Genomic DNA, 15,929 nt, shown 5'->3' on the forward strand with positions numbered 1-15,929 from the left:
GTCACACTGGCAAAACCATAGAGATTGCGTGGCTTTACAAATACAGCCAATGAATCTGCATGCTTGCTGACCTTCTATCAATTCCTTAATCCTTCAATTTGACATCACCAAATGTATTTCTGCCACTTTTTATCTAAATTGTATCGAAACACATTTTTCTTCTTCCCCCCCCACCCTCCTGTCTGTAGCCCTTGTTGAGGACTTACTGAAGACGCCGGTGGTGAGGGTGGCAGGCGCCGGCTGGTCATCCTGGGAGACCTGGTCCAGCTGCTCCCAGAGCTGCGCCAAGGGCTACCGCACCCGTCGGCGAACCTGCGCCGGCCCGGAGGGGAAGAGCACCCCCACCGCCTGCCGCGGCTCGCCCGTCGAGTACCAGGACTGCAACGTCCAGGCCTGTCCCGGTGAGGGAGGAGGACACACACATTCATGTCTGCCTGACTGTCTGACTACACTTAACACGTAATACAGACCGATGCTGCATTCACATCCAATGGGAAAGATGGTAGATACGAGTTTTCTACTTAAAAATGCCGTTTACGTCAGATTTCAGGTGGTAAATGCTACTTGGGAACTTCTCTGAATTCTGATTTCTGATTTCTTCCTGAATTCTGACATCACCAAGAAAGAAATACATGTAGTCAAGTGTAGCTAATGATATATTTATTTCAAATTAAAATAAACAACTGACACAAAATGATCAATATTCATCACATAAGTCATTTTGTGATCACAACTTTTAAAATGCCACGACAGAGAATACTTGCTGGCTGGTTTTGTTTGTGGTTGACACTGCAGTGTTTGTTTTACTGCTAAACATAAGCTCAAATGCAGCTCTCGGCGCATGCTTCACTCTGTCACTCTACGAGAAAAAAGCTGATCACGACCAACAAAAGTCTGCAGAAAACTTCAATCACGGCAGCTGACAGCCTCAAACGAGTGTGAAAACATCAACGCTTCCAAGCCGGTGCTTTTAACTGTCAAGTCGCTCCGACGGTTATTCCCATGTGACGTGAATGCAGCATGACATGAACACCCACGTACAGGTAGAGACAATTAGTTATTGGCCTCTTTCCAACCCTGTATATGAGCTTGTAAAGAATACACAAACGCGCACACACACACACATACCTCTCTCTCTCTCTCTCTCTCTCTCTCTCTCTCTCTCTCTCTCTCTCTCTCTCTCTCTCTCTCTCTCTCTCTCTCTCTCTCTCTCTCTCTCTCTCTCTCTCTCTCTCTCTCTCTCTCTCTCTCTCTCTCTCTCTAAATACCGCTGAGTGGATCATTAGCTTCATTAGCTAATGGTTACCAGCAGCAGCAACAACAGCAGTGGAGGGAGAGTCCTTGGGCAGATTAAGTTAGCCATTTCAAGCTCCTCATCAAGCCATAATCAGCTGACCTAGAATACACTGACCACAGGCTGCTGCACTGACAGGCTATACGCTTATTAAGCTGGACTCAGGACATGCACACACACACACACACACACACACACACATACATGGTACATACATTCACACAAGCTGGTACGCACATCCACACATACAAGAACTTACATATGCACGCATGCACACACTCGCACACATCCACTCAGCGGCTGACATTAGTAGCGAGGCCTGAATTTCTACATAAATATGTATGACTGGTACCTTACGAATTAATGATTTATCATCGGTTGGTGCAAAGCTGATCAGATTCCCCCAGTGTATTTAAATGCGAGCTATCGGTACCCACATGAAAGCTTTGCGGTTCAGCTCAAATCGGAGTTAACTTGACACGTGTCGACCCGAGCCGGCCGGGCCTCCCACCGGGAGCCGGCGAGCCATTTGCCATGGTTGTCACGTGTCCCGCTCGTCTCACTGTGCCTGTCTGAGGTAGATAGGTGGGAAGGACAAGGCCAGTGACAATAGAGAGAATGAGTGTGAGATAGTAATTGATGATGAGATTAGAGAGAAGGATGGAGGCAATAGAGATCGCTGAGGGGATTGAAATGAATAGTGTGTCGTTGTGTGGGAAGGGAGTTGGTGTGTGTGTGTGAGAGGCAGGCAGTCAGGTAATAAGTCAGTCAGGCAGGCAGGCAGTCATCGAGCAAGTCAGGAAGTCAGATATTAAGTCAGACGGTCAGGCGGTCGGTCAGACAGTCGGTAAGCCAGACAGTCAGTCAGGTAGACAGTCAGTAAGTCAATCAGTCATTCAATTAGTCAAGAAGGCAGACGGACAGTCAGTAAGTCAGTCAGTGAGTCAGTCAGCCAGCCAGGCAGAGCGGCGGCTGGCTATGAGAGCTAGACAGAGTTAAGTGGTCACAGCCTGCTTCACTCTCAGCATCGCACTAATCCATTGAGCAAATGGAGGTTTCTGCAGCAGTGTGATGTTACCTGGCAACGCTCCCTCTCTCCGTCAGTCAGATGGACACCGGCCAGTCAACCAGCCAGTCAATCAGACAGTCACACTCTTTAGATGAGATTAGATGGAACTTTAATAGTCCCCATGGGGAAATTGGGTTGTCGCAACGGAAAATGATGGGACACGGCAAAGACAAAATAGGTTATGAACAAGAATAGAGCAAAAATGGAGGAGGGGGTGTCAAACATAACAGAGCCGACAATGATTAGAAGGTATTAAGTAGAAATATATGAATGACAAATTGGAAAATATATGAATTACTTCATGTGTGCAATGTGCAAATATAACAGTAGAGCATATTGAGACAAAGAAAATGCATTAAAATGAATATGTGAGATATGAGGTATGATATAGGTACCAATATGCAATATATAATAAAAGACAAAATATGAAGAAAAAGTATGTGACTTAACAGTATATATACAGAGAAAAGAAATAGAAAACTGAGAAACGTGTACATTTTATCACATGAACAGGTCTACAGAAAACCAATACATACGTAATATCTAATGCCTTAGGGAGTGGTAAAAGAAATAGGTGATCATGTGGTGTGTGTGTGTGGTGTGTGTGTGTCCCAGTGAGCGGCGCCTGGTCCTGCTGGTCGTCCTGGTCCCAGTGCTCAGTGGGTTGTGGCGGCGGTCACTACCAGCGGACCCGCTCCTGCAATAACCCCGCCCCCGCCAACGGAGGGGACATCTGCATAGGACTGCACACCGAAGAGGCGCTGTGTAACACACACACCTGCGACGGTAAGGCCACTCACACACACACACATACACACACACACACACACACACACACGCATAAAGCGTCACCGCTGCTCGGGGTCCTTTCATTACGCCCACAGGCAGGCAATCACATCTCCCACGTGTCGTCCCCTCTGCTAAATTGCTTCTTTCATCTCCCTCCTAATGAATAAAACAGTTCTTAGAAACTGTATATAAATAGATAAATAAATGGATAGTGTCGTACTGAGAAAACAAGCCATCCTCCTGCTATGTCATTCCCTGCTGTGCTGCTGGGGCTTTGAACAGAACTGTGGGTGAGAGCTGGGAGGGAGGCAATGGCAACCTCTTTGGAAAGGTTTAAAAAGAAATCCACTTGGGTTGTTGTATTTATTATGTTGAAATCATACATAATGCATCTCAAGGTTTAAATGATGGATTGTCATATATATTGGGTGCATAATTGAAATCGGTAGTGTAAAACAAACATATCGTCGTGTGTCTTAACCTGCCTGCGTCCTGCAAAGTATCTACAGAAAAGTGGACCTATTGATATAATAATTTTCAAAAGCCGTTCTCTTCTCTGAAGGCTAGCCTTGCATCCCCAATAGTCACATACTGTCTGATGATGAGATGTGAGATGTATAACAAGGCCGTCCATGTTCCCCCCCCCGCTCCCAATCTGCTCCCACAAGGACGCTGAAATATTTATGAGAGATCTGCCTGCTAATCCAGGAAGGAAAGTTCCAGCATCGGAACTCATAATAAGGTTCGGCACGACTCAGGGTTAGAGCCAGGGTGTAATATGAGCCAGCCGTTTCCCTTTTGTCCATATAATGCTATTTCTAATCTTTTCTTTATTCCTTATGTTGGAGCACAAATAAGGATTGGGTAAACATTTGTCCTTGGAAGTGTTCATGTGTGTGTGGTCTGACTGTGCGTGTGTGCGCGCGCACTAGTGTGCCACGTGCGCTTTGGAGTTGTGCAGACGATGGATGCCTGAATTAAATAGTTGTTTCCCCTTAACTGTCTTTTCCCTCAACTGCTTTTCATCTTGAATTAGCCCAGCTGTCATTCACAATGAAAGTAATGCTTACAGTCGGCCTCCCCGGTAATTACAGACAAAGAAAGGTAAATGGCTTTCTGTCTTTTCTCTCCCTTTGCCCAGATGCTAATCAGCCTCCTTCATCAGGTTAATGTTTTCTTGTTTGACGTGGGCTAACGCTTCCCGTTAGGCCCGCATGGATCGACTGTCTGCCGCGCTAACGACCTGGCCGGCCCCGGTCCGTCTCCCCATCCATCCGTTTATTGACAGGCACAACATCGGTCATCTATGGGGGTCCTCCCTGTGCCGCTGCCCGCAGTGGATGCATAATCAGGCAAAGGCTGGCTGTCAGTCACGGAGCTATTTGATGCCCCCTGTCACAGGTCGCTTGATTAAAGAGTCCCCCAGTAATGAAGGACAGCAGGAAGGACTGTCAGGACAGAATATTATGGAGGAGCCTCGGGCCGGCGGGGCTCGCCGTCCCCTCTGACTCATGGTACAATCACGCAGGTCGCCGGGGTGACAACAATAAATGGAAATAAATGAAGCAATTAAAGCGGACGGCGGTAATGCACGGTTATTAAACACAGAAGGGATTGGAGACGGTCCGAGTGTGTTGTGTGTTTTAGATGGCCGTGTGGCAGGAGGAGAGCAGATGGCGGAGACTGAGCAGCCTGTCAGCGAATGCCAGACTGATAGGAAAGGTAAAAAAGAGGCGGTCCCATCATAAAAACCCTGTCTTCTGCCTCTACTCAAGCCTCCTCTGCCAAAATTGCACACTTGAGCGCACCCTGAATAACAAACCTGCTTTTTCATCTGCCTTTTCATTGCACTAGCCCGTGCTCACTCCACTCCAGCGCTTTTAAATAGGTGGTGAAAGAGTGCAGCAAGTGTACGATTCAATGCGAGGGGGGGCAAAGAATTGGGATTTTCTTTTTGCTTTCGGGTAGGAGCCTTTTGTTTACTGCTCAGACGCCTGCTGCGGGGAGACAACACTAAAGCTTGGCTCAGGAGACAAACATCGCCGCTATGCGCTAAACAAACGCTCCGCCGGTTTGCTCTCCCGATCCTGTTTACATCACAAACACTTTTCGGTGTATTTGGACCGCGCGGCGGTGCGGCTGGCCGGCGCTGTTCGTGGCCGCCGGGCCGGCTTGTTTCATGTGCTCACAGCTTGGGTGGGCAAGCTGGTTTCCAGGCCCGGGGGGGTTGAGGTGGACTCATGGTTGTCTGGGTTTGTACTGACTGTGTATGTGTCTCTCTCTTTTCTTCTTCCTCTGTGTGTTTAGGTGGCTGGATGGCCTGGTCGCTGTGGTCGGCCTGCGATGATTCAGGCTTGCAGATGAGGAGTCGGGTGTGCGGGGCTCAAGGCAACACCCCCTGTGTGGGGAACGGCACTCAGCGCAGAGACTGCAACGAAATACCCGGTGAGTCAGCCGGCCCCGGGACACACACCGTCCCTCATCCTCAACTGTGTACTCAATATCACAGCGTCGTCACGGTCATCGTTTTCATTGACGGTCATTATCATTCACACACAAACACACACCACACACATGCGTCCGTTGCGCGCGTGTCCCCGTCCGCGTCTATTTCGTTAACTATAATTAAGTCCCCGCATGCGACGGGCCCATGTGTGCACCTTGTTATGCTGATGACATCTTTCAAAAGTTTCTCCTGAAATGATCTTTCATGGCCTGCCGGCATCAGCCTCGCCAGGCTCAGAATACCTAATGAATCCAGACGACGGCGATTAATATTAATGGGTTGTCACAACACCAAATCACATCTAATTTTATTGCAAATTTAGATGAGGCGACGGATGGATCTGTTAAGGTCACTCGCAGAGGGGAGGCAGTTGCGAGGAAGCTGGAAAAATTAACCCCCGCAAAAAAAAAATGAATCATGAGACGCGTCGACGCCGCAATTAAAACATTGCCCCCTTCCTGCTCCCTTCTCTCCGCCTAGAATTTGTGGAGGGCAGGACGTGTTTTAGCTGTAAATGGCTGTCCTGGCATCATGTGTCTATCAGCAGCTATATCCGTACAGAGGTTATGTCTTAGCTGTTTTTTTCACTGAGCTTTTTTTTCCTCCGGACGCCAAATAAAAAAGTTTGGAACCTACTGATGCAAAAGTCTCCCCAGAGAGGTTGCACAACATTCAAACCACATTTCAATTTCCCATTCGGTGTTTTTGTTTATACCTCTGCATGTGTTAACTCCCCTGATGTTACAATCACTGGTTGTTGTTGTGTGCTGAAGGCTGTTTCTCAAGGGGGGGATAAGACCCCTTAGAGTATGGCGGTGTATGCGTGTGTATGCGTGTGTGTGCGCATGTGTGTGCGCGTGTGTGTGCGCGTGCATGCGTGTGTGTCTGACCCTGTGTTCCTCTCCTCTCTGCAGTCATTCTCCCTGCATCTGGCTTTGATAAGGACCAACACTGTGGAGGTAAGTGGATTAACGGCCGCCTACGCTTTGCCTGTGTGTGTGTGTGTGTGTGTGTGTGTGTGTGTGTGTGTGTGTGTGAAGTGCAGTGTTGTTCCCGTTTGTGTTTCCACAAATGTGTGTGCAGCAGATGCGTTTTCATGCATTATGTGTGCATTCTCATATGAGTGTTTGTTTCTGTCCCTGCTGCATAATTCGCGTTCATCCATTCACTGGGATGTGCACTGTGGGTGTGTACTTCTCTATCACTGATGCACCTGGAAGAGGCCAAAGGTTATGTCCAAGTATTGAAGTATAGCAGATGGAGACCCGTTCATGATAGCCTTTGTGCTTCATGTGCCGAGCAATGGCTGACTCACATCAAAATTGCAGCCTTTTTCATCGCCTCAAAATTACTAATAGGAAGTACAAAAATAGGAGTGTACTGTATATCCACTTTCTTTGAAAAGACTAAGAGATGGAAGGATCAAAACTATACATTTAACATTTTGTTGTTCACAGAATTGTGATTTTGTGGACAAAAAGATGCACTTGACTAGAATTTGTTTGACCATCTACATTTTGGGTATATTCACCTATATTCTGTAATAGCTTCTGCAAGACTTTCTGCATGTTCTTGTCAGTGGAAAATAAGTTGGAAGTTTTTAGCCCATCATAAAACTCATGTTTAGCTGTCAGGCAATGTGGTCCCTCATATAAAACAACAGACAAAAGATATCACTGGAAAAACAAGTCTTCAATCCAACAGATCAGTATGTACACAAATCCAGTGTGGGCCTTTAATAACCCTCCATGTATCTTCTTCATCTCCCAGCGTTCACCTCTATCCACCTGATCGCCACGGGTGTGTCCTGTTTCCTGGGGGCGGGGCTGCTGTCCTTCCTGGTCTATGTGTATTGCCAACGCTTCCACAAGCCCTCGCCGGAGTCGGCCGTCATTCACCCCACCACTCCCAACCACCTCAACTACAAGGGCAACACCACACCAAAGAACGAGAAGTACACCCCCATGGAGTTCAAGGTGTGGGATGGTCATTCTATTATTTTGTTATATTTACATACTGTTATACGCACACACACTCACACAGACAAACACGGGATATAAATGTTGGGCATTCAAGGGCAATGAATGTAATTCATGTTTTATTTAAAACCTTTATTCATGCATTTATCTCAATAGAACGCTAACCACAGAAGATGAATTACCGCTCATTTCTATTCCACTTTGTTCTTATGCGGAACCTATAGGCCCTTAGTCTTCTTTACCTGCCCACAGCCCGAGTCCTTATTAATGGGCTCCATTAGTTTGCTAAAGCACTAGTCAGCCTTTGGCCTCCCTCTGCTATCGGTCTAACTGTGCATTCACACCTCAGACAGATGGAGAAACTAGTGGCCAGAAGTCCATCCACTTTCTCTGACCTGACACACGGAGCCGATGTTGACCTTGGTCAGCTTCGTCTCATTGTCTTTTTTTGGAAAAGTTGCCCACAGATTACTTTTTTTGTGGTATTGACAGTAGAGTTGAGATGTGAAGACATGGGCGTGACCATTTCCAGGTCCCAGAAGGAACAACCCCATTCATTTTTTCGCATACATATTGTCACGTGACGCGCCATTCGGAGTGTTCCAAAAGTTGAATGACCTGAACCGCTACAGGATTAACCATGAGCTTAAATGAATAGCAGCTTCATCGAAAAAAAACTAGCACTACTCATCCCAGAGAGAATTGCAGCATCAAAGTCCCCCAATTACAGAGCTCAGAGAGCACAGGAACTTGTCGCTCCGTCGTCTTGTCATACGGGAGAGACAAAGTGGATCTAGAGCTAGAGCTAGTGATACAAGATAGACCTAACGTTACAACCATGGACTGTAAAAGGTTACAATGTTAAGACAAGAAAAACCAGTCCACCTGGTCCAGTGTTTTGTACCCGGTTGTAACCATCAGTCAGAGTGCACAATTGCACTTCATTCTACCGCTTGGTGCCGTTTGAAGCATGGAAGAAACAGAAAAAGTAGGTTGAAACATTTGTAACCGAGGATAATTACAGCAACCTTGAGTATCATTTTCTAATTTCTGTTGTGTAACATGGCGGCAAAATTAAAATCTAACCCCAAATTAAAATTTGCACTATGAGTCTGGTGGCCAAAAATCTCAACTCTGAGTAGCAGTCACCAACTACCATTCATTGTTATACAGTATGTTCCACGCATGGGAAAGTTCGGTTGGTAGTTGACTGAACACAGAGTAAAGTCATCCTCTCTCCGCTGCGTATCGAACAAGCTACAATGGTGCTTATTGATCTATAGTCATCATTCATTATTCATGTCAACATATTAATTGAAATTGCCTACCAGCAATCCATCTGTACCAAAAGGCGTGCAGCCTAGCCTTTCCTTGCCACCCGACAGCTTCTGAGATCCTACCAAAAACCCTGCGGTGCTAACCAAAATGACCTACCACTCGGTGTTAGATAGTGTCAGCCTCCTGCAAGCTGACTGATGTGTTATTATTGTGGTTGTGCTGTCTGGACACGGTGATGAGAGCAATTGCAGTGCTGAGAGCCCTAGCTCATTAGCTTTAATGACCAGAAGGAGAGGCCAGACTCTGCTGGATCTGCAACAGTGCTGCCGGTGTCACTCTGTGTCATTACAACACTGTTTATTCACCAAGTTCCCTCTCCTCCAGGCCAATTTATGATGGCCACCGTTGTGTATTTCATTGACTCTAACCTGATTACCTTCCTGCCTTGGGCCCCAGATCTGTTCAGATGGATTACATTAGTCTAATGCTTCCCCTGGAAAGTGTTTCACCTTATGTTTGGCTTTTACCAGAGACTCGGCAATTGCATTAGAATAAAATGTGTTTTTAGCCTTGTTGTTATTAAAGGGAGCTGCAGTAAATTCATGCCATCTCATAAATGTGCATATTGATTATGCTTGACATGTACTAAATTAAATTTGTCAAAGTGGCCTGCCATGGTTATAAATACACTTGCAATGCGCTAGCTGTAACCTCAAGGCTAGTGGAGGTATTTCATGCACTTGGGGGCAGGCATTACTGTAGCATTATGTGAGCGCTTACATAAAATGTAGAACATGGTGTGCAAAGGTGTGCTGTTTGCAGCGGTGCACTGATTCTCTGAAAATGTTTGGTAATATGCCATAAAATATTGAATAACTGAATCTATAAGTCTAACAGTGGGAAGTGTCTCTGCTGTCTTTGCAGACGCTGAACAAGAACAACCTGCTACCGGATGAGAGGTCTAACTTTTACCCGACTCCGCTGCAGCAGACAAACGTCTACACCACCACCTACTATCCCACGGCGCTGGGCAAATACGACTACCAGCCCAACTCCTCCCCCTCCCCCTGCAGGACCTATAACCACAGCAACAACAGCTGAGACACGCCCCCCGCCGGCCCTCCGCCCCCCGCCACCGCCCCGCACGGACGCCCCCGACGCCACGGCGACACGACCGAACTGACATGAACCGAACTGAAACGTTCCTCAGATCTTGGCCAGGTTCCTCTACTCGCCATCAGCCCCTCCCCCTTCTCCCATAGTCTCTTCCGCATGGTAGGGTTTGTGTGTTCAAGGGCAAAACCTGGAACTTTCCATCAGCCCTCGGCAGGGGATGTGGGTGTGGACGACAATGCCCATGTACTCCACGTCCCGGAGGGAGTCAGGGACTTATGCAACCGGCCGGGCGGTATGTTTTTATAAGAGTCTTTGCTGGATATAGCAGTTTCAACTCAGTGCTTATTGTGGGGATCCAGTGGAAAACTCCAGCATGATGAGTTACGGTGTAAGACTGAGTATTGCCACCAAAACACCTCAGCATAGGTGTCAATTCAAACATCCGGCGCTCCAGAGACGTACTTGAACAGAACATAAAAAAAATAAAATAGAACACTTTTCCCTGGATCTGGGTCACATTTTTATGACTCTCCATGGTTAAACCACGTTATCAGCCTGTAATGAACTTCGAGTCCCTCAACAACAAAAGCAGTTACCGAGAACAAACGGCGCATATCATTATGTCCCCGCTTCAGCGCGGCGAGAGAACAACAACAAAAGAGAAAACTCAATGAAGTCGATACTGAATTAAATTAGAGATCAATATCAGCTCCGTCGTTCGGGGCGGAAGCACGCCCTCCATTGTTAGTGTTTCACAAGACGGAGAAGATAAGAACTTCAGAGTGGGTGAAGTTTCTGTGGAGCAGTCGCCGCAGGACTCGGGGCACCGGGCACCGGGCGGCGGCGGCGGCGTGACACGACAGTACACATCATTACTCCTCACAGACACAGAGTTGGAGAGAAGAATGGTCCGCTAAACCCGCTAATGGATGGAGTCTCACGCCTCGTCGCTTCTGCGGACAAGGACGTTAACTCGTGAACTCTGATGGAGGCAGAGCAAAGGGGGTTTGTGGGAAACAGAGTCTATATCGACGGCGCACTGTACATAAAGCTTTGGGAATGCCTTGGGTGCCTGTATGCAATAGAGGGCAGGGGTGAGAGTTTTCTTTCTATTTCTTCTTTTTTTTCTTATTTGTTTTTGGGAATGATGAGGACTTCTGGAAGGGAATTTCCTTGATTCTCCCAATGATGCATCGATTCTACTGAGTGCTAAATGGCTCGGTGGTCATATCAGATATGGCCAGTGTGCTGAACAACTGGATTGGGTTTTCTATGATGATACAAGGTAGAATAAGCTAGTAGAGTGGCACTTGTTCTTTTTTTAATGTTTTTTTTTTTTTTTATATATATATAAGGTAAGAAGTATTTGTTTTATGCTCAGAGGAGCAGTAGCATAGGAGGAAATATTTTGTTAAAACAAATAAGGGATAGCTGATTAATTCTTGTTTCTCATCTTTCACTTCACTGAATGGACACATTCCTTCCTTTTTCTTGATTTGCAGCAGTTTGGTAACCATCGCATCTTCAATACATGAAATGTTAACAAATAGGGAAAAAAATATACACATCGAGGCAAATATTCACTGTTGATACGGTTTTTCACAAAATCTGACTGTAACAAAAAATCCATTGGGTCCCTCTCTTAACAATACTAAATCATGCTTGCTTATAAGCATGCTTGTGTGAGGATAAAAGAATGGTGTGCATGTGTGTGTGCGTGTGTATGCGTGCGTGCATGACTCTGTGTGTGTGTGTGTGTGTGTGTGTGTCTGATTCTGTGTGTGGGTGTGCACACTTGCACACGCATGTATATCTCTGTGTCTGTGTGCCTGTACGCTTGAATGAGCAAGGGGGTAACTCTGTATTTTGTACAATGTAAATGCTTTCATACATATTACTATATATGAGGAGATCTGTAAAGGGGTATGTGCATTTTTTCCACATTCTGTCAATGACACTCCTGGCATTCTACTGGTTTTTCTATGTTTCGTGTATGAGATGTTAATCAATGTAAGTTAAGGAGAGCCGCTGGCCCTCTGGGGGGGAAAAAGACACTATTTATAGTCAAAGCTTGGTTTATAAAGGGCATTTCACAGCTGAGCTATATTTTATTATTATGCCTGTTCAATGAATGCTAACCCAGCGATGCTTTTCAGTTCGGCTACTGTACACGCACGAGACGAGAGCTCTATCTGTATATAGGAGAGACAGCCTTCTGCAGCCCATTTAATGACCCTGAAGAGGTTAGGATCATGTAAATGTACCTGTATATTGTATAGCTAACACTGTTTGTTTTAAAAGCCTTATAGTTGTTTAAAAAAGTGCAGCAGCTAAGTACACACCAACCATGAGGTTTGTTTGGGGACAGAGCTCCACAATGTGACCAACTGGCCGTGGCTTATAACCTTCCCCAGCTGATCAAACACACATAAGGTCCAATTAAAACACAGTGCGAGATCAAATTCCCATTCACAAACACAGTACCTCGGAATGAAAATAACACAGCCTAGCACTCATAATAAAACAAGAGTGTTAATTATTGTATACTCTACCATTCAAAATATCACCTGCAATGGAGTTACGCAAGTTAATGAAGTTATATATGTCTAATCTATTATATAGACCGTTTTGTGATTTTCCCCAACTGTCTAGCCATGTCCGGAGAAGCCCTCGATGCATCTGATTGGATGACACAAACAAGTCAAGTCTTCTGCGATTGGTCTGTTTTGAGCTCTGTCCCCTGCGATGTGAGGCTCGGTGCCCTTCTATGCAACTTACCAGGTGTACTGTTAGACCTGTCATGTAGACTGTAATCACTGCCTTTTAGACACTGTGAATTTTTTGGTACTCTATATTTTTGTATATTGTACATTATAAAGGATAATAAACCTTGATGCCAACACAACAGTATTGACAGTTTGCATTGTCTGAATTACGGCTTTGGGGTTGGGATATGGGTTTTTGCTTACTTATACTGATATTTTTGGATCAGAGTCGCTGATATTTTGTGCCAGTATACAATATCTTTAAGTCTGACCATTCTCATGCCAAAAATTACAAGGATTCAGCGTTTTCTCCCCGGAATGTTATTCTTGTCAGGGTGGAAAAGCCTCAGAAACAGCATTTAGACCATTGTGAGACACTAAAACCCTATTGAAATTCTTGTAGGTGGGTTAGCAGCTCCTTAAGGCAGAGTGAGGCCGGTTTCACTGCAGGTTTTACAGACTGAAGCTGTTGAGTCAAATCCTCCCACACCGCACTGGAATGATTTCTCTGGTCAGACATCTGATATAAAAATAACAATAATAAAATCATGTTCTCCAGCTGTGGTCAGGGAGGAACCTCCATCATATCAGAGGTGGACGACACTGACTGGAAGATATCTGGTTTTTAATAAATGGCCAATATCATCCCAAACTGAATTTGACTGTGTGTAACACTAAATTTCATTCCCAACTGAAAACTAATAGTTAATGGAAAGACCCTCTAGATGGTGACTGGTTTTGTTTTAGGTTATCCATTTATCTTCATCCAGTGCAGGTGCTGCATGGTAGACATTTGCTCCGTGTCTCCAGTCTGTAGCTTTCTGTGTTCAGCTGATTCCATACAATACAGCTGACAAAGCATCTCTCTACCTCCCCTATGATCGCAGGCCCTCCTCTGGCGAAGAACAGCTGTGTGTGTGTGTCAGCATACATGCCTGTACTGTATGTCCATGCTTTCAACCTCCCATGTACGACAAAAGCGTATCCTCGCCCCCCGTCGTCTGAAGAACAGACGAGTGCAGCGCTGGAATCCCTCACTCTGCCAAGATGAGGAGAGGGGAGATGGATGGGACGAGCCGGCCAAGTAGTCAGGCTATGTCCAGCGGAGTGCCCGTGGATCACCGGTGGTGCCAGTGGCCCAGACACCGGCACTTTATCATCGTACTGTGATGATACCGCTATGCAGAAGTCATGCACACACCAGACCCCCAAGAACAGCTGCTGTCATGCAGCAGTGTAAAAGAGACTAAATAAAATCTGATACAGTCTTCTGTACACACTCTGTCTTTTCCCCCTCGCATAAACAATAGAGTGCACTGTTTGTATTGTACACTGGAAGGACTATATCATTGGCTGTCAGAAGCACCCCACCCCCCCTCTTTAAACATACACCCAAGTGGTCACATAGGCCTAAACCTGCTTTTCATTTGGTTCAAGTGCTTCCCTGGCTGTACCTCTCAATTAGAGTGAGCAGCCTCCAGGCGGTTTTTATTAATGATCACAGTGAAAGCATTAATCAGCCGGCTATTCTGCTGACAGACAGATGCGGTGATCGGCACCCTGGCGCCCGGCCAGGGGGAGGTCACCGGCTACGGGATGGAGAAGGCCCGGGAGCCGCTCCGATAAGATGCGAGGAGTCAGGGAGGAGACGGTGATGAAGAAGTGGAGAGGACACGAGGGCAGCGAGCCTCTCGGCGCCCGGCTTTATAATCCACCACTCTTTGCGACAGTGAAGAATGAGAATAAGTCCCGGAGAGGAATGGAGGAAAACACTAGCTCCGCTTTGTGATGATCACTGATATTAATGAGGAGTTCGGTTCCGAAATGAGATAGCGACCGTGCGGAAAATGTGGCAGCTGCTCTGACAAAAGGAGCGCAAGCATGAAAGCAAAATTCATCATGGCTAATCTTAGATGTTATTAGCTACCTGAACACATTTGCTTACAAATTGGTAACATTTTAGAGGACGCAACCAATCACCTCTTATCATATAAAGTGATGTCAGATTTTTTTTTAAAAATCCAAAGTGGCTACAGTGCATTTTCAAATGAAATCCTTGGTATACCGACAGTCTTTGATGGCCAAACACAACAGCACAGCATAGGTCTGAGAAACCTCAAACACCACCAGCACCCAGCGTAGATCACAGTTGTATAATGTGACCATCTGATGTTTATTCTGTGTTAGTAGTGTTTGCAGAGGAGGCGGTCGTCGCTTGTTTTTGATGTGTGCTCTGTGGCGTCCCGGGAGGCCGCCTGCAGACAGACGTGTCTGTGTTTTCGCACGACAGAACAGGACGGGCAGATCACACGGTGTCTGAAGTCGCAGCCAGAAATTGCTGTCATCGTCTGGTGTGGGGGGTGGGGAGGGGGGGTGAGACTTCGTCGCCTCCGTCATCACAGTCCTCAATCCTCTTCTGTGGGAAAACAGGGTAATTGTTTGATATGATTCACCAGCTTAGCATTAATCCACTAGCCAATTCCTCTGTGTGTCTGTGTGGTATGGCAAAGCCTGCCTGGGAGGAACTCAGTGGGAATTGGCAGTATTGGAAATTTAATCAAAGGAGTCAAGAAGCCACCGAAGTGCAATCTGTTGTATAACACCATCAAGCTGTCTATTCAGGTCTCTCCCCTTAATCTCACCCTGTTGATATTTCATTCAATGCCCGGCAAAACAAGCAGTCTCACACTTAAGTTACTGCACGTAACTTCACGCAGTAACTTCAGCTGTAGAAGCTTTGGGGTCAAAAGGTCATGTAGTTGAAGGAGAAGTTGGGAGGCTCTCCTTGCATTCTCCTTTTAATAGGATAGGATGGGTTAATGGTGCCACTAGTTAACCCAGGCTGACAGAGAGGGATGAGTGTGAGAGACGCAGCAGGCAGTGACGAAGGGTCCTCTCCTTCACAGCCCTCCTCCTAATAAAGCAGAGAGGGGAGGCCAAACGATGTTAAATCACCTCCAGCGCCTCCCTCTCGTACTCCAGAGCCAAGCCTCCAAGTTCGGCCGTTAAAGTAGCCGCTGCAAAACATGGGCTTTTTCCAAGTGGCTCATTTGCTGAACAGTCGGGTTTATGGTAGCTGCACGAGGCAGAGCTTGAGTGAGCCATTTCTGTTTTATTTAATCTACTTAACCAG

General features: G+C 46.3%; 1 protein-coding gene across 5 annotated transcripts in view; it reads left to right on the forward strand.

Moving 5' to 3' along the window:
- sema5ba (sema domain, seven thrombospondin repeats (type 1 and type 1-like), transmembrane domain (TM) and short cytoplasmic domain, (semaphorin) 5Ba) overlaps positions 1–12,941 on the forward strand; it is a 116,915-nt gene extending 103,974 nt beyond the window's left edge. For 4 of the 5 annotated variants that reach the window (XM_078286242.1, XM_078286243.1, XM_078286245.1 and 1 more), the window contains 7 exons: positions 189–401; positions 2,979–3,149; positions 4,800–4,874; positions 5,460–5,597; positions 6,573–6,617; positions 7,429–7,634; positions 9,840–12,941. In XM_078286242.1, coding sequence (XP_078142368.1) covers positions 189–401; positions 2,979–3,149; positions 4,800–4,874; positions 5,460–5,597; positions 6,573–6,617; positions 7,429–7,634; positions 9,840–10,016 — 1,025 coding nt within the window. In that variant the 3' untranslated portion in view covers positions 10,017–12,941. The remainder of the gene's footprint in view (positions 1–188; positions 402–2,978; positions 3,150–4,799; positions 4,875–5,459; positions 5,598–6,572; positions 6,618–7,428; positions 7,635–9,839) is intronic. The other variant, XM_071919584.2, reaches the window with a different exon arrangement.
- Positions 12,942–15,929: the final 2,988 nt, after the last annotated feature.

Source organism: Centroberyx gerrardi, chromosome 10 (assembly GCF_048128805.1).
Source record: "Centroberyx gerrardi isolate f3 chromosome 10, fCenGer3.hap1.cur.20231027, whole genome shotgun sequence".
Classification (NCBI taxonomy): domain Eukaryota; kingdom Metazoa; phylum Chordata; class Actinopteri; order Beryciformes; family Berycidae; genus Centroberyx; species Centroberyx gerrardi.